This window comes from Nematostella vectensis, chromosome 2 (genome assembly GCF_932526225.1).
Source record: "Nematostella vectensis chromosome 2, jaNemVect1.1, whole genome shotgun sequence".
In the NCBI taxonomy this organism is placed as follows: Eukaryota; Metazoa; Cnidaria; class Anthozoa; order Actiniaria; family Edwardsiidae; genus Nematostella; species Nematostella vectensis.
This window is the reverse complement of record NC_064035.1, coordinates 20,929,222-20,947,145: the sequence shown is the minus strand read 5'-3', so window position 1 is coordinate 20,947,145 and position 17,924 is coordinate 20,929,222. Positions and strand designations below refer to the sequence as shown.

At 40.7% G+C, this 17,924-nt stretch overlaps 2 protein-coding genes and 1 long non-coding RNA gene across 11 annotated transcripts; 2 read left to right on the top strand and 1 right to left on the bottom strand.

Moving 5' to 3' along the window:
- The first annotated feature begins 131 nt into the window (after positions 1–131).
- Positions 132–17,197, top strand: LOC5502526 (gamma-butyrobetaine dioxygenase). 7 transcript variants are annotated; one of them, XM_048723413.1, is made up of 7 exons: positions 1,537–1,840; positions 9,277–9,359; positions 10,033–10,145; positions 11,952–12,579; positions 12,775–12,880; positions 14,544–14,746; positions 16,445–17,197. In XM_048723413.1, exons 3-7 carry the CDS (start codon positions 10,121–10,123, stop codon positions 16,764–16,766), a joined length of 1,284 nt encoding a protein of 427 aa, XP_048579370.1. In that variant the 5' UTR covers positions 1,537–1,840; positions 9,277–9,359; positions 10,033–10,120; the 3' UTR covers positions 16,767–17,197. The 7 variants fall into 7 exon arrangements, with proteins under 7 accessions (XP_048579374.1, XP_048579370.1, XP_048579367.1 ...); XM_048723410.1 differs by having other exon boundaries at positions 1,537–2,837; XM_048723414.1 differs by lacking the exon at positions 9,277–9,359 and having other exon boundaries at positions 1,537–1,798.
- On the top strand, positions 2,859–8,954 carry LOC116609987. 3 transcript variants are annotated; one of them, XR_007306964.1, is made up of 7 exons: positions 2,859–3,760; positions 3,919–3,972; positions 4,544–4,829; positions 4,992–5,232; positions 5,467–5,659; positions 5,805–6,140; positions 6,467–6,670. XR_007306964.1 is itself a non-coding variant. In XM_048723409.1 (6 exons), exons 1-6 carry the CDS (start codon positions 3,302–3,304, stop codon positions 6,039–6,041), a joined length of 1,470 nt encoding a protein of 489 aa, XP_048579366.1. In that variant the 5' UTR covers positions 2,859–3,301; the 3' UTR covers positions 6,042–6,616. The 3 variants fall into 3 exon arrangements, 2 of the variants coding, with proteins under 2 accessions (XP_048579366.1, XP_048579365.1); XM_048723409.1 differs by having other exon boundaries at positions 5,805–6,616; XM_048723408.1 differs by lacking the exons at positions 2,859–3,760; positions 3,919–3,972; positions 4,544–4,829; positions 4,992–5,232; positions 5,467–5,659 and adding an exon at positions 7,626–8,954 and having other exon boundaries at positions 5,965–6,140; positions 6,467–7,445.
- LOC116609993 lies at positions 7,462–9,654 on the bottom strand. Its single transcript, XR_004293208.2, has 2 exons — positions 9,514–9,654; positions 7,462–9,408 (listed from the first exon to the last, which is right to left on the bottom strand). It is a non-coding gene; the product is annotated as an uncharacterized LOC116609993 (long non-coding RNA).
- Positions 17,198–17,924: the final 727 nt, after the last annotated feature.

The window sequence follows — 17,924 nt, the reverse complement described above, 5'->3', positions numbered from 1 at the left end:
TCAGTACTGGGCACCTTGTTATATGCAAGCGAGCCCCAGGTGTATAGCTCGAGAGGGTGTCGACATGAACAATTGTATGCATGATCGGTGCTTTTCATCTGCCTATCAAGAATGACCATTATACCGTTAAGCTACACAATTACCATATTCGCTCTGACCAAAGGCTGGCATTGCAAAGCCTAAACCTGATCTTACGTATAACCAAGGTATAGTTCTGATCAAACTTGCATTGTTCTACATTTTGTAAGGTAAGCAAACGCACAACCTAATATTCTACAATTGCTACGGAATTTCGTATATTTATTGAAGAATTAGACTACGAGTTCGAGTTTTCTATGAGCCAATAGATAGTCTACGAGACGCGGTGGCTAATATATGCATCTAGGCGCTTCAATGGTTTTTACCCATGCCTACATGCGGGCCGGTTGACGACAACGTTTTGTCAATCCACTGTATTTCTAAGGGCCTATGTAGATGACTGCGCAGCGATACACCTTTTCCGTACTAGAGTACTGAAATGAATTTATTATCGGTGTTAATGAGATTGTTGATGTTCTCTTCCCGGTCTCATAACTTTATGACGCGTTATTCACCCGACGCCTCCCAGCTCTTCCGAATATAGTTCTCTCCTTAGATCGGTGATATATTTTCGCTAATTATATTCCATGTTAAACCAGCTGAATGGCCATCCTCCTACATTACATGTCTAATTTAGCTGCCAGTAGCCATCAGAAAAGTAGCCTACCTGGCAGACGTTTTTAGGCCGGGGTCGCTCGCTCCCCCTCCCGATTTGGACGGTGTCTGTACCAAGATTTGGGCCCCCTTTGGCAGCCAGCGATACAAAAGCGGCCATGAGTTTTCGCACATGCCCCTACGATAATGTTGAAACATAGATGTTGAAAGCTCCTTCGATTTATACCGCGAATACGATGATAAAACAACTAAAATAATAAGCGATTAACTTGAAGCTGATAGTCCACTAGCCCCTCAAACAGCCCAAACCCAATCGCCGCCTGATGTAAAAAGGCTTTGTTTACAATTACTGCTGAGCGAAATAGACTAACCTTTTATTAAAGGCAGACAAGCCAACGAAATTCCTAAAATGGCGGGTAAACAATGAGCATTTAATAGATCTCTGTTTTATTTGATGAGATGAGTTTATACAGGGAAATGTAAAATCACTCTGAACAATCTCATTTGCCTGCCCCGCACATATCAGACATATTTTTTTAATTCGATACCTGGTTTGCAGTATTTTTATATTTGGGGTTTATTTTTCCACAGCAATGTCCAGATATCCTATAAATGCAAATCATTGCACCAGAAATAAGACAAAATTCATTGCTACTTGATTTTAAACCAATTCAATTTAATAATTTCTTTTATTTAATAAAATAATACTACAAGCAATTTGTTTTTGTTCCTTTTCTCTTATAAAACAAATAGCGAAACAAAGGGTTGGTGATCAGCCAGGCTGCAAAGAAGAGGGGATCTTAGATTTTACCCTTGCACTGAGCTCGAGCACTGCACTTCTCTGTGAGAACTTCTAGTTTTATAATATAGACAATAAATATTTACTATTCGGCTGAACTCAGTGAAAGGGGATATAAGATTCTGATTCACGTCCAGAATATATAGCTCGAGAGGGTGTCGACATGAACAATTGTATGCATGATCGGTGCTTTTTCATCTGCCTGTCAAGAATGACCATTACACCGTTAAGCTACACAATTACCATATTCGCTCTGACCAACGGCTGGCATTGCAAAGCCTAAACCTGATCTTACGTATAACCAAGGTATAGTGCTGATCAAACTTGCATTGTTCTAGATTTTGTAAGGTAAGCAAACGCACAAGCTAATATTCTACAATTGCCCCGGAATTTCGTATATTTATCTGACAAAGACTACGAGTTCGAGTTTTCTTTGAGCCAATAGATAGTTTACGAGGCGCGTAGAAAACGAGAACGGGTAGTTCAGTTGTTTTAGTATAAATCCACTCACATACTACCTTCAAAGAAATGACGATTTTAATAATTATCAGCAATAAATAACCGCTTTTGTAGCCGCTATTTCAATCACTGTGATTAATCACTATGGCTCAATAGATGGTGAGTAGGGGATTCAATCAAATTGCGAGATTCGTGATAGTTTGTAAATGGATTTTTACCAATACAGTATAGCAAAAACCTAGTGGGGTTAACCTCCAACATCCCGGTACTCTTCAGTTGAGGACTTGTCAGAAATTAGCAGGGGCACGTTTTGCATGCAGCGATGGAAATTTAATGATTATATGCAAGGCGCTCAGTTGCTTGTTATGAGCGTCCGTATAGGTCATGTGTACTTTTGTCACCCAATCTCCCCTCCCACAAAGGCTAAATTGGTCACTGCGTTCCCCCTTGTTTCCCACGGACTCGTACTCGTAACGTCCCTAAATGTCAGGCGCTCAGTTGCTTGTCATGAGCGTCCGTATAGGTAATTTTGACGAACGTCCCTATATGTTACGCGTCCCTATATGTCAGGTAGCGCTACGGACCCCGGTCGTAATTTTCGAGTTTGATCGAGTGTTTCCACCTTCATGTCCTGTCTCTCCCGTTTAGCCGAGTCCTGCTCTCGTACTTATCGCTTTGTAGATCTGCGTCAGCAATGCGAAAAGCAAGTTGCATGATGATGTGTCTGAGAATCCTTTTCGCAGGTTTTTTTTATAAACCTCCTCCCTGGTTACTAAAAAGAACAAGATAAATCAAAGATGGAGTGTGTTGTGGCTTCTGTAACATGCACTATCCAAATAACAAAGTTTTTACGCTTCAAACATTACAAGAAGGAGAATAGATTAAGGTATTGCCTAAAAGCGGAGCTCCAAACTACCAAATCTTTGCTAATTTTCGCTTAATAATAAATATTATTAATAATGTTAAATATGATTATATTTCAACGATTATTTCAATGATTATATGTCAACGATTTCACAGATTACGCGACCAACTTGTTATTCCCCTTTCCCCCACATCTACATGACACAACAAGTTTATTTGTCATACGATGTTTCGGCGTCAACACCGCTGCAGAACGTAGTGCGCACGCGCAGCCTCTTATTTCCGGCGGGAAATTGCCGGGCGCCCGCCCCTATTAAAATTGTTTAGCAAAACAAAACAAACCAGTTTCCGGCCGCGAAATTTAAAAAAAATAAGAAGTACACAAAAAAAATAAGCCTGAAAAGTTTACATCACCAAGATATTGAAATTTTCTATCTCTGAAATTTTGCACCACCTACTTTACGGCCTGCACCAAAGTCGAAAATAATGGATAAGCATCGGATGTCGTACCGGCAGACCTTCGTGGTCGCCATTATAGTTGTTTTGGTTGTAGCCTCGCTGGGTTTCGTTCATGCAAACGACGATGCACAACACTGTATGATGAGTTGCAAAACTAGAAACGGAAAAGGATGCATTGGTCGACTTTACCAGCTTTCCGAGGAGCTTAGTCGTGTCGCTAAGTTGCCGGTAGGTTCGCATGTTTGCCGGCGACATTGGGATATGTTACGAAGAAGCAACTTGCGCTGCTCATGTCCCATGCACGATAAACAACAGCCCTCACGTCTGAACAAGCAACCTATTCCAAGTCGTTTTTATCCGGTATTTGACGAGATTGGGCTAACAGTGGCAGGATACCAGCCTGGTACTCGGTGGTGTTACCGGTGCAAGTTGCTCGCCTATAAGAAATTTGAAAGCCGTCCTCAAACAAGTAGAAAACCAGTCGAGGTAAGTGTATATTTTTATTCGGGAAAACAACCACTCCTCTGCAGTGCCTCTTCGCTGTAAATTGCTATGTATTTCTTCCTGTATTTTCAATCTGTTTAACAAAATATAAAAACGAGTACATAGAAAAGGCTTGAACATTCTTTCGTTCTTTTTATTAGGAAAAAGCAAATAGTAGTACATCCGCCATCAGCACAGAACAACAACTACAAAAGGTTTGTTTATTTTTTTACATTCTGAAGAAACACACAAATTATCTATAAAATTCAGTCTTTTTTTTGTTTTTGTGGGAAAAAATACTTTATCAATTATTGAGAAGTAGTAGTGCAAACAATATTTTTGCATTTGTTGAAAAAGAAATATTTTTTTTTTACAATTTGTAAAAATTCTGACAAATAAGCTTTTTGACAAGTTTTTTTCCACCAAGCCAATTCATATAAAAATATTAATTTTCTATGAGAGAATGAAAGGAATTCCTTAATTTAGAATATGTGGAATAGAATAAGACAAGAAACATTTTATTATTGAGGAGCTAGGGTGGGCTGGGATATTTAAGGCAATTTTTCAGAAATATCTTTGGACCCTCCCCTAATATCTAATAGAAAACCTTTGACTCCCCCTTAACAATAATTTAGAAAACAGGTATGACCCCTCCCCATTTGACCCACCCACAACAGAAAACCTGCACCCCAAAAGATGATACATTTTGCTAATTATTGTTATTTATTTTAGATAGTTTGTTTATTCTTATTTTGTTTTCCATTTTGACTGTTTTGTATATTTCAGATATTTCAGTTTACGGGATCCCCTATTCTACACCTCCATGAAAGTATGCAAGATATATCTATGTCAGCACCTACCATATCCCAACTGGATCAAACAAAGCAACAATTTGGAAGGCTGTTTTCAAGACTTGAAGCTCTAGCAGACATATGTGACATTCATCTCCTGGAAACATGGAAAGAGCTGCAAACTCCCCTAGGTACCATCAAAATTGCCCCAAATGGCAACGTGTTAATGGATAGTCAAGTATGGGACCAAATAAAGACAACAATCAAAGAATTGGATGAAGGTACAGCTGTATGATCGAATATATCTGCATGCTCTAATATTTATAATAGCTTTATCGATCAGCACCGATGTGGCTGATCAGTGTTCAACCCCAGTGATGGATCAAGCCCAACTAAAACTGCGAATAATTTATTCAATAATTTATTGTCATTGCTATCAACAGGTAATTCACTGGGCCAACTAGTGCAACAATTTCAGATGGCTCTATACCATCATGCCCTCAGTAGTGAAGCTCCATTATATGAGCCAGCAGCAATGAAAGCGTTCACACAAAAACACTCTCCAGGTCTGTTTGAAATGCTTTTAAGTTCAATAACAAGGGAGGACTCCAGACTCTCAGATGAACATCAAGCTGTACAGGAGCAAAGAACTGTTGTTCTCCTTCACACACTGGCATATTTCAGGTACCCTAAATGCTCCATTAAGACCCACCTCCCTAACCTCCAATTACTTTCCTTTCTAAAATCCCTCTAGAGGCTAAATTTTGTAATAAGCTCCCCCTTTCTATCTGCTCCAATTTCATAATTGGGCCTAGGTATGTTCAATATCATGCTTTATACTATAATTCAATGTATACAAGCTGCACCAGAACACTAGTGTTTTGTTCTTTTTTAAATGACACAAATTTATTTTACCAGGTCTCAGAAAACTTCCACCCTACAAAAGGATGAAGGGCTATTCCTACAACATCATGGTGCTTCTAGGATAGCAATCAATTCAGGAAGGATACTTGGTTTCAGTACAAGTCCTAGAAATATTGATTCTCACAAGAAAGCACTAATAACAAAATATCCAGACATACTGATGAGAAAGGTTATCCTGGCAACAGAGGTGAGATTAGTGTGGTACAAATTTTTATTTTAGTAAATAGTGAATAAGAGAATAATAAGAACAATACTTGAGAATAAGCAAGAACCATTTCAATTTAAACAAGCCAGTGGGATAACTGATGCTTAACTTTCTTTAAAATTTTCAGAAAGGATTCCTAATTGTACAACTGTTGGATGACTTCCATAATATTTTGACTGTTAGACTACCAACAAATCTGAAGCTATCATTAGCTACGCACATGGCTAGTGGCCTACTGGACATCCATCCTTCAATTCCTGCTGTTCCTATTCCTACAAGAGATACAAGACACAGCCGAGTGATTGTGAAGATAGGGAATGAAAATAAAATTTGCAGAGGAGGAATTGTTCTAGACTACATATAAAGAGTTGTTTCAAAGACCAGTGTTATCAAGAATGTACTTGGAAACAAATCACCAATGCATTTCACCAAAATACATCCAACAACAACTAAAGGAATTGAGGTATTCTATGGATTTTAATGTAGTTATTTAAAGGTCAGCAATCCATATAAGAAAAATACTGTTTTCTCTTCTTAAAAAATGTTTTAATATTGACACTTCCTAAATATTTTTCCAGGAACAATACTTTATTCCCCTATATGGACCTACCACCCAATAAATATGTACCTCTTACATTAGTTTGTGAAAGCCATATACATAATGATTAATATCAATTTTACTTTTGTTTAGTGAGTGCTATTACAAAAAAAGGAGTAGAGTAAAATAAAAACAAAAACAAATATGGAACATTAAATATGCCAAATTATCATTTTTTTCTTTTTTTGTAGGGTCTATTCTGGGTTGTCGCATGATGAGCTCTGTACCCTTGAGTCTACTAATTTAATAGATGAGTTTGAGCAATCTTTGAAAAGTATGGAGGACTATAAATCAGCCATTGATCACATATTCCTGTGCTGTCCACAACTGGAACATTACTTGAAAAAATTTGTAGTACCAGCACCCGGGGACTGGCCAACTTGGTTTTATCAAAAGAAACTCATTGCTCAAGAAGTCAATGCAGATGCCAGTTTCCTATCAGTCATCCCAGAGCAGGGCCCATTTCATGTTTTCCTGAATCTACAAGAAGATGTTGTAACAATTTATGACTTCTTATTTAAAAAAGTGTACAAAGAGACATTTGGATCTGACTTACCCAACAAGCCAAAGCCTTTTCGCGTCAGCCTGGTAATAACTGCTGTTTTTCTGGCGTGGGGCAAATTACGTGATAAAGTTCTACTAAAATTCAAGCTCTGCAAAGACATAGAGTATGCTTCCATTCTGTTTCTTTTAGATGAGGTGGTTCCCATATCATTCTTCCACTATCCTGTTACATTCAGGTCTGGAGACATGGAATCATATATAACAATGATGTTAAAGTTATCTCTACTGTTTATAATCTGGAAAAGGCATCATTATGACAGATCAACACTCTCGATGCTTAGTGACTTTTCTTTTCACAAACAACATTTTTCACAGTACCATGAACTTAAAAAGAAATGGATGGCTCTAATAACTGAAAAGAAAGTTGAAATCTGGCATAGTGTGCTACGCAGCTTCATTTCAAGTTATGACAGTGCTAGTCAAATTAGGGACAAAGCCCTGTCATTTGCTGCATCAAAGACAGAACAGCTCTTTCATAACTATTTAACAACACCATACAGTAGAGGTTATTCTGAAAAAGACCTAAGTTTGGTGACTGGTACAGCTGCTGATGCATTACTGAAAATCATCAAGCAAGTTGGTCAAAATCTGGGAAAAGCAAAGCAGGTATAGCAGACATCCATCCATCCATAAGTAATTTTTTATTACCTTGGTGCAGTGCAGTGCCTGAACAATGTTTTTTTATGCAGGGAAGTAATAATAATGATTAGTCGAGCACTTGATCATAGCCTCAACTTATTTTCTTTTTCATGACTAACAATTGTGTCTATTTTTTTTACATTTAAGGTTCCACAAGAAACAAATGCAAGAGGGCAGCCTAAAGGAGACATGAAATTTTTTCTTCCTACCTTTGACACCACCATTACTTCAAAAGCAATGCCCCTTGGCTACTCATTTGTAAAAGAAGACCCTTCCACAATACCTGATCCTAAATTAATCTGTGACTACAAAAACTGCACGCAATTATCAACAACCAATGTCAATCGCCTTAACTGTTTTCACACATTTCACAATTTTTGTTTAGAAGAAGCTGGAGACCAGTGTCCAATCTGTTCCCCTCACCTTGCTGAAAAAATTGCAGAAATCTGTTCAGCATTTAATGAAAGCTTGTTGAAACCAACAGCAAAATCTACTAGAACCCCACAAAGCAATCAAGAACCTGGTAGTAATGATGAGAATGACAGCATTAATGTCAAAAGAAATTGTGACCCTGAATACTATGACTCTGCACAATGGGAATCCCACATTGACAGGGAGTTAAATTCATTTGTTGTTGCACAACCACAACTGCGACACAATGTTCCCAATCACCAGGCTGCACCTTTACAGGCAATTGACATCCAAGTTACCACTCATCCAGTTGGTTCATCTACATTTTGGTTCTTTCCTCCTTACATATCTCAGTCAACTCTACTTGGAAGAAATGGATCTAATGCATGTACTTTTATCTCACTAATTTTGGCCCATTCATATATCACTTCTGCAAACCGAACCAGTATACAGCTCAGCTGTGGTCCTCCCATAAACCCTCATTGGCTTTCAATGATGTTATCTGCAATTGTTCGTGGCAACAGCATATATGACACTGTGACAAATGGTTGCGGGTCTCCATTCTTTAGTGTTGTTGAGGCAAAACCACATCTAGATTCAGTCATTGGGACTGTTTCTCTTGAAGACACTCTCGATCTGTCAATTACATCAGCTAATCCACAGGTTCCTCAAAGTTCACTTGCATTTTATCTGCAAAGGCTTGATCGCGAACAGAACTTAGCAGCAATAGTCATAGCTAATGGAATGACAATATCTCTCGTCGGACACGATTCAAAGATCTATGTTCTAGATAGCCATCTACACTATGCACACGGCCATAACTTTGGAGCGATGATCGGAATGAGTCCCAAGGCTGACTTGGAAGAATTCCTCAGGAATATAAAGAAACTAATCTCGCCCACATTTGATGTTTGCTCCCTGACATTTGTCTCGTTTTCACGGCAGCAGTAGAACTTTTGAGTTTCGCGTGCCAGCAAATCCCACAAACGCCGTCAAACTTGAGGATTTTACCCTCGATCCAGCAAAAAATCTTCCTGGAACCTTAACACGAGTACATTTTCTTGGCGTATGTGTATTTTTTTGCTCTCGTTAAGTCCATTTTGAGCCAAACGTTTGTGTTTATTGTAACAGCTTTGGGAAACTCGTGTTTCGTTCGCCATTTTGAATGACTCTTGTCTCGCGCATGCGCAGTCGTTCTGCCGCGGTGTCTTCGGCGTCAGGGTAGTTTTAATTTATTGACGTCATCGAATGACGTCACCTGACCATCTCCTTGCACCCCACTTGAAACATACATCACACCTACCGAGTTTTGTTGTCACACGATGTTTCTTTAATGAGATATATATACTTGTTTATTTTGATGACGTCAGCATATTTTTTATTCTAGGGACGTCATTGATGACGTCATAATCACGTGACCATGTTGGTCCGACTTGCGAGCGCGTGGAGGGTAAACAACGAGATCCAGGAGTAGGGATTCGTATTTATTTCAGCTTTAAACTCACTTGAAAGCGGTTTCCTAGAGCAAGAACACAACAATAAGACTAAACGATATTTAATAATAATTAACAAGACTTAACAATGGGCTCTTACAATAATATAAAGGAAAACAAACAACTCTTACCGATCTGTTTAACTCCAAAACCCTTCGCTGCCATCTTGCTTCGCCCCTAGCGTGCGCGCAGCGAAACGCGCATTGTCACGTGTTTATACCACAGGGAACCCGGTAGTCGGGTGTCACATGGTTGTCATATGATGTTTCGTTAGGGGATATGAATAAAGATATGAAGTGATGATGAAAGTGACGTCATCGATAACGTCATACCACACGTGACCATATTGTTGCATCCCTTATGACACCTACCGAGTTTGGTTTCCATATGATTTTTTCTTCGTAAAATATAAATATTTTTTGTTTTGATGACGTCAGCATATTTTTGCTTCTAGTGACATCATCGATGACGTCACAAATCACGTTACAACATATTTGCACTTTCCTTGACACATACATGACACCTGCCAAGTTTGGTTGTCATAGGATGCTTTTAATGGACGGACGGACGGACATCGCATCACAAAAACTCGAGTCGATAGGTTACCAATATTTGTTACCATATTTGTTTTATATACCACTTTTTCTTAGGTATGGGAAGGGAGCTCCGCTACGCCAAAAAGTACATTCAAACTGATAGAAAACAACAAAAACAAAACAACAACAACAAAGAAAGAACATGAAAAATGCATGGCGCGATTGTGGTAAATCTTTTTACCTGACCTCTCCTGGGTAGACTGAAGAGTCCGAAAATTTGGCAGAGTCGAATACCAGTTTTTAGTGTATTGTATTTATTCTATCTGGTTTACGATTACGACTATTTGGGCCTTTTGTATTGATTTGTTTTGATTTTCTCCGGGGAGAGTTTTCGGGATACTTTTCCGGGTGAGGAAGAGCGTTTTTTTTTACGGGTCCCCGTTAAGCAAATTATAATTTTAGATATGCTAAATTATTATTGAATTTCAATAAAAACCGTATTGTGTAGATGTCTGTAGACAACTGGCACCCCAAACATTCCTATGGCATCGGCAATTCTCAAGAAAAAGACTAAAAACAAAAACAAAACAAAAAATTTGTATAAAAAACTTCCAATGATTTCGTAAGTTTTTTAACAATTTTTCAGTGGTACCGTTAAAAAAACGAATTGAATATTTAAAACTTGGCTAATTAAAGATGAATAGTTGATCTATAAATTCAGCTCGTTTTTGAGTATCATTTTTTGCATTATAAGGGAGGGGTCATTATTTAACGGGGGGAGGGCTGTTATGTTTGAGGGAGGGTTTCAAATTTTTGAGCGCCGATTTGGGGGAGGGCGTAAACCTTTACACAGGGTTCACGGATGAGCCTTATTTTTTAAACAGGTATTGGTTAAAAAAATAGCAGTCCTCCCCCCGATAAATAATGACTCTTCCCCAAGTGATTTCCAGTCCTCCCCCCGATAAATAATGACTCTTCCCCAAGTGATTTCCAGTCCTCCCCCAGATAAATAATGACCCTACCCCAAGTGATTTCCAGTCCTCCCCCCCCCCGATAAATAATGACCCTTCCCCAAGTGATTTCCAGTCCTCCCCCCCCGATAAATAATGACCCTTCCCCAATTTATTTTATAGTCCTCCCCCCGATAAAAAATGACCCTTCCCCAAATGATTTCCAGTCCTCCCCCCGATAAATAATGACTTTTCCCCAAGTGATTTCCAGTCCTCCCCCCCCCGATAAATAATGACCCTTCCCCAAGTGATTTCCAGTCCTCCCCCCCCCCCCCGATAAATAATGACCCTTCCCCAAGTGATTTCCAGTCCTCCCCCCGATAAATAATGACCCTTCCCCAAGTGATTTCCAGTCCTCCCCCCGATAAATAATGACCCTTCCCCAAGTGATTTCCAGCCCTCCCCCCGATAAATAATGACCCTTCCCCAAGTGATTTCCAGTCCTCCCCCCGATAAATAATGACCCTTCCCCAAGTGATTTCCAGTCCTCCCCCCGATAAATAATGACTCTCCGCCAAGTGATTTCCAGTCCTCCCCCCGATAAATAATGACCCTTCCCCAAGTGATTTCCAGTCCTCCCCCCGATAAATAATGACCCTTCCCCAAGTGATTTCCAGTCCTCCCCCCGATAAATAATGACCCTTCCCCAAGTGATTTCCAGAATAAGTTAGCGGGCAACATACCGGGTTTTTTTTCGTGCCCGAGAGATAGCGGGGGCTTGCCGGGTTTCCGAGAGATAGCGGGGGCTTACCGGGTGACTTGCCGGGTTTCCGAGAGATAGCGGGGGCTTACCGGGTGACTTGCCGGGTTTCCGAGAGATAGCGGGGGCTTACCGGGTGACTTGCCGGGTTTTCGAGAGATAGCGGGGGCTTACCGGGTGACTTGCCGGGTTTCCGAGATAATCGGCGTTTTGAGAAACAACCCCCTGGCTAACAAGACGGGCCATGAAACCCAGAGGAAGAGAGGGGGCAATTCCCACTCGCTCCATCATCAAATACATTCATTTCTTTTTGTGTGTTCCAGGTACCAGTGTTCAATTCAGGATGTTCATTGCTGCAATGAGGCGAAACATTATGCAATATCCGACGCTCAAAGCCATGCTCCCCAAAACACTGCCTTCTCGCAATCATACGGCAATCCACGTCAAAGAACCGTCACCAGCAGATAACGGACTTGAGATCACATGTAAGGAAAACGTGACCCATTATTTTCCGTATATGTACCTCCGAGACCACTGCGCATGCGCTTCATGCTATCATCAGACCTCCCAGCAAAGACTTAACTATATAACAAACCTCGACCTGAACATCAAACCAAGTAAAGTGCACATCCAGGAAGGATTGTTGTCGATTACGTGGACTGACAGACATGTTAGCGAGTTTGACTTAAAAAGGCTGATTTCTCGGAAGTTAACGAATCAGAGCGCGAGAAAATACAAGTTCGCCCACGAAGACGTGGTGCTATGGGATGGCAAGCAAGGAATACCAAGCCTCGATTTCATGTCCGTGTTAAACTACAAACGCGTTCTGCTGGATTGGCTGCAAGCTTTACGTGACCATGGACTGGTGCTGATGACCGGCGCTCCATTAGAACTTGGACAACTTGAGAGGATTGGGAAAGCTGTGGGATTTATTAGACCGACATTGTATGGGTAAGTGTCGAGGGTGGGGGGGCTACGGGGGAGGAAGAGGGTGCCCCTGTGTATCACAGATTTACCTTTCTCCATGCTCTGTTATCCAAAGGTCGAAGATTGTTTCAATGTCTTAAGCCAAATAAAACGCAAAATTGCATTTAGATGTATTTTGATATCTGCAAGTGATTTATTAAATTTGATTTTGTCTTCCAGGGTAACAGTACCGTTGCGACTTAACCCGCACGCAACAAACCTTGGTTACACAAACCTCGGATTGAGGCCACACTCGGATCTGATTTACTACGAGCTGAAACCCTCGGTAATGTAGAACCTGTTTGCCTGAATGCATACAGTTAAACAAGGCTCTAAGGAAACCCGCTTGTTAAGTAGGTCTCTTTTTAGTTGCAGACCTAATATAACAAGACTCAACATTTCCTGCTCATTTTCGATTTTCTGGCTGAATATGGACGTCTCTTTTGATAAAGGTTTTTTGGGTCCCAAAGGTGTCCTTACTGAGGGACTTGTCAGAAATTAGCAGGGGGAAGGGGGGTGCAAATTTTGAATGCAGTGATGGAAATTTAATGACCCTCCCCTAGCAAAAGGGTTGTAATTTCTTGACCCTCCCCCAGGTTTCTTCCCGAAATATTATGACCCCTTAAAAAAAAACAATTAAATTTACTTCAAAAAGCTCAATTGTTTAATTTTCATATCGTTTCTGTGTCAGATACATCATTTTACAATGCAATCACAAATCAGACAGTAATAAATTGTCTTTCTAATCTGTGTCCAAGTCAGACGATGAGTCCGAAAAATCGTCACTTGATTCTCCAATTTCATTTAGGACTTCATCATCATCACTTCCGTCCTCATTGTTCCTCTGTTCTGTAAGAAGTTTGATGATAGCCTTCGATTTCTCTGGTTTGTTTTTGTTCTGTACTGACAGCAATTGATAGTGGTCAATGTATTTATCTAGTATAGCTACACGCCAGGAGCTTACTCAGGTTTTAATAAGTTGCAGTGAAAGCATTCAGAAGCTGAATAAGGGTGTGGCCCCTTACCCCGCATCCCTGTGAAGATTTCATAGCTCCCGCTTTTGGGTTTGAAATTGGCATCAATGCGTCAGACTTTGAGAATATTACTACACGATCCTCTGTCATCCTCGATCTGAAATAGGATTCCAGTCGTCGCGTGGCACTGAACGACATAACAATGTTTGGAATCATCTGTTTTTATCCTCATCATATTTATAAAACTACGTACATAAAAATGAATGAGTAAACATTTGTTTTTCCCCTCGTTATGCAAATAAGATCGCCGGATGGTTTAGCAGTCCAGTGACTGCAAGGCTGCGTACTGCACGCTGTTTTTCTAATGTTCCATCGTCAAGCATCTTGTACCAATCAAAGTCATCGCAAGACATTCTGTCTTTTTGTTTATTTTTTTCGTTTGATTTTCATGTGTCTCACTCATCATTTCTATATGATTTAGATGAGTTAGGTAATCCTTTACAAAACTTTCTTCAACCATATATTTCTTACTGAAAGTCTCAATACTTGCAGCTTAGTTAACATCAATCGCCTTTTCTTTGTGCAATGCCCTCAAACGTGCCCTAGGGTTGTTATAACGGTTATACAGAGTTATATAGAAAGATCTGGTCCATTTTTTCTCTGACCCCCACTTTAAAGGGTGTTTTTTTTCTGACCCTCCCCTTTTTGATAGCTGAAAAAAACATGACCCTCCCCCTGATTCCACCTCCCTCCCCCCCCCTGCTAATTTCTGACAAGTCCCTGACGAGGTTACACTGTGAATGCTCGTAAAGGCTGATCATCGATGGATCATCGATAACTTACTGCCGATATCATCTGATTCTTGTTTGTGCCCACCTTGATATATTGGCGCCCAGTTTTATCATTTCAAGCATCCTTAGCACATGCCATTCGGAATGTTGATTGTTGATCTCGGTTAAACTTCATAATTTTCAGGTTTTTATATTGCACTGCATCGAACAAGTGAAGACCGGAGGTGAAAGCATTTTCGTTGATGGCTATCGAGTCGCTGAGGCATTTCGTGAGGCGAACCCAGAAGCCTTTGCGCTGATGACTTCAACTCCCGTCCTGCACCGCGCTACGGGTGTTCAGCCGAATGGCGAAGGGTTCGATCAGTCGTATGCAAGACCCATTATAGAGTAAGCGAGACCCATCATAGAGTAAGCAAGTCCCATCATAGAGTAAGCAAGGCCCATCATAGAGTAAGCAAGACCCATCATAGAGTAAGCAAGAACCATCATAGAGTAAGCAAGACCCATCATAGAGTAAGCAAGACCCAACATAGAGTAAGCAAGACCCAAAATAGAGTAAGCAAGACCCAACATAGAGTAAGCAAGACCCAACATAGAGTAAGCAAGTCCCATCATAGAGTAAGCAAGACCCATCATAGAGTAAGCAAGAACCAACATAGAGTAAGCAAGACCCATCATAGAGTAAGCAAGACCCATCATAGAGTAAGCAAGACCCAACATAAAGTAAGCAAGTCCCATCATAGAGTAAGCAAGACCCATCATAGAGTAAGCAAGGCCCATCATAGAGTAAGCAAGGCCCATCATAGAGTAAGCAAGTCCCAACATAGAGTAAGCAAGAACCAACATAGAGTAAGCAAGATCCAACATAGAGTAAGCAAGACCCATCATAGCGTAAGCAAGGCCCAACATAGAGTAAGCAAGACCCATCATAGAGTAAGCAAGACCCATCATAGAGTAAGCAAGGCCCATCATAGAGTAAGCAAGGCCCATCATAGAGTAAGGAAGACCCATCATAGAGTAAGCAAGACCCATCATAGAGTAAGCAAGTCCCATCAAAGAGTAAGCAAGACCCATCATAGAGTAAACAAGTCCCATCATAGAGTAAGCAAGTCCCATCTAAGAGTAAACAAGTCCCATCATAGAGTAAGCAAGTCCCATCATAGAGTTAGCAAGTCCCATCAAAGAGTAAGCAAGTCCCATCATAGAGTAAGCAAGTCCCATCTTAGAGTAAGCAAGATCCAACATAGAGTAAGCAAGGCCCATCATAGAGTAAGCAAGTCCCATCATAGAGTAAGCAAGTCCCATCTTAGAGTAAGCAAGTCCCATCATAGAGTAAGCAAGTCCCATCTTAGAATAAGCAAGATCCAACATAGAGTAAGCAAGTCCCATCTTAGAGTAAGCAAGATCCAACATAGAGTAAGCAAGACCCATCATAGAGTAAGCAAGTCTCAACATAGAGTTAGCAAGACCCATCATAGAGTAAGCAAGTCCCATCATAGAGTAAGGAAGTCCCATCATAGAGTAAGGAAGTCCCATCATAGAGTAAGCAAGGCCCATCATAGAGTAAGCAAGGCCCATCATAGAGTAAGCAAGACCCAACATAGAGTAAGCAAGGCCCATCATAGAGTAAGCAAGACCCATCACAGAGTAAGCAAGACCCATCATAGAGTAAGCAAGGCCCATCATAGAGTAAGCAAGTCCCATCATAGAGTAAGCAAGGCCCATCATAGAGTAAGCAAGTCCCATCAAAGAGTAAGCAAGACCAATCAAAAAGTAAGAAACTAAGGGTGATATGCTAGGGTGATATGCTCAAACTACTGGAGGCACCTTTTGTGACTTTGTCCCATACATTCTTTCTTTTGTCTATCCTATATACAGTCTGATTTCAAGAAAAGTCACAACTACCCCAACCCCACGGAATTTGCAACCTAGAGGTCGGCGAAATACATTATTGGTATACAAAATCGCGAGGGTAACCCCTGTATATCGGAATGTTGAAAGGCCCCACCCCTCACTCATCGGATTTTCAAATTCCATCCATCGGAGTTGGTGAAATCACACGTTTTTATCTTATACTTTTTCCAGGCTTGACATGGCGGGAAGAATTAGAAGAATCAATTTTAACGATTCGCACAGAGAGGATTTCCCAGACACAACACCCGAGCAACTCCCGAAGATCTACGAAGCATATCACGAACTTGCACGAATGCTATCCGATCCGAAGTTCTTTATTCAGCACAAGCTATCCCCTGGGGAGATTTGTGCTATTGATAATGACCGCATGTTGCACGGGCGAAATGGGTTCGAAGTCAATGAATTCAACTCTCAACGATGGTTGCAACAAGCTTATTTCGATTGGGACATTCTTTTGTCCAAAATGAAACTGCTAAAAGAGAACATTAGATAGGAGTTTTAGGCAAGGAAAAGCATGTGAGGGTCGTGTGATTAGGGGGGCTGGGGTAGTGCCAGGCAAGGAAAACCATGTGAGGATTATGTAAGGGTTAGTGTTCTATGGGATTTAGGGCACGAATTAACACAAATCTGGCGAGTGCTTTAGCGCGAGCAGATTTTTGTTAATGAGTGCCCCAAATTCCATAGAACACGAGCGGTCATTATCTAACTTTCTTAGAAAATTAACACTGCCACGCAGTGTTTTTATACGAGATGCTTTTATACGAGATGCCACTGGCAAATCAACATCATTAAATGTAAAACAATTTAAATAATATCTTACTGTCGAAGGCCATTGTATGTTTGTCAACAAGTTATCAGCATCATTAGGCAATACTGACAGGTCAATTGTGTGCGAATAAAACTAGATTTCTTGGTCTGTTGAAATTCTAGTCATCGTTGCAAGACTCGATGTCGGAGCACTCGATTTTTCCCTCCTCGAGAAAGAAAGCGCGCGGCTTTAAAAACCATTCGGAGAAAAAAAGTAAGAAAAGAGAAAGCGGGAATGAATCCCCCGTCAAAACACGAAAAAGTACGCTTTGCAGACACTTGTTTTCCTCCTGGAATACAATCAAAATAAAGGTGCAACTCAGGGAATACTAATCACTAAGTAGATAACCACTAATTACTAGCTACGTTCCCCACTAATTCCCTATGTTCAATGCCCTCGCCGCTTGACACCTTTATTACTTTGAGATTTAGGGGGTTGAAATGGAGGTCGAGTGGCAGTGGTAATTTTCTAATAAGGGGGGGGGGGGGGGGTGGGGGGAATTGCCAAGCAGGGAAAAAGCATGTGAGGATGGTTTGAGAGTACAGGCGCGTAGCTTGAGGGAGAGGGGTGGGGTGGTCACAGGGGCAGACGTACCCTCTTATGGAAGAATTGCAAAATCCTAAGCTGTCCAGAGGGGCAAAAACCTGTCCTTATACATTGGGTACTGTGAATCTCTCGTCTTTCCGAAAAAAAAAGATTCTACAACACATCTCTTATTAAGGGCGGATCTAGAGGGGGGCACCCCCCTCCCCCCTCTTCCCTTTTATCAGATATAAAAATAGCAAGAAATAAAAGGAAATCCACAGAAGAACAATTAATCCGGACCCCTCTTTCTCTTGCTTT

What these genes read in the sequence shown, in the direction of transcription:
- LOC5502526 (XM_048723414.1), top strand. Translation starts at nt 10,121, where the DNA reads ATGAAAAATGCATGGCGCGATTGTG. An exon ending in ATTAGACCGACATTGTATGG is followed by an intron (nt 12,580 to 12,774) that starts GTAAGTGTCGAG and finishes TTTGTCTTCCAG; the next exon opens with GGTAACAGTACCGTTGCGAC. An exon ending in TATGCAAGACCCATTATAGA is followed by an intron (nt 14,747 to 16,444) that starts GTAAGCGAGACC and finishes TACTTTTTCCAG; the next exon opens with GCTTGACATGGCGGGAAGAA.
- LOC116609987 (XM_048723408.1), top strand. Translation starts at nt 6,073, where the DNA reads ATGTACTTGGAAACAAATCACCAATGCATTTCACCAAAATACATCCAA. An exon ending in CAACAACTAAAGGAATTGAG is followed by an intron (nt 6,141 to 6,466) that starts GTATTCTATGGA and finishes CTTTTTTTGTAG; the next exon opens with GGTCTATTCTGGGTTGTCGC. An exon ending in ATCTGGGAAAAGCAAAGCAG is followed by an intron (nt 7,446 to 7,625) that starts GTATAGCAGACA and finishes TTTACATTTAAG; the next exon opens with GTTCCACAAGAAACAAATGC.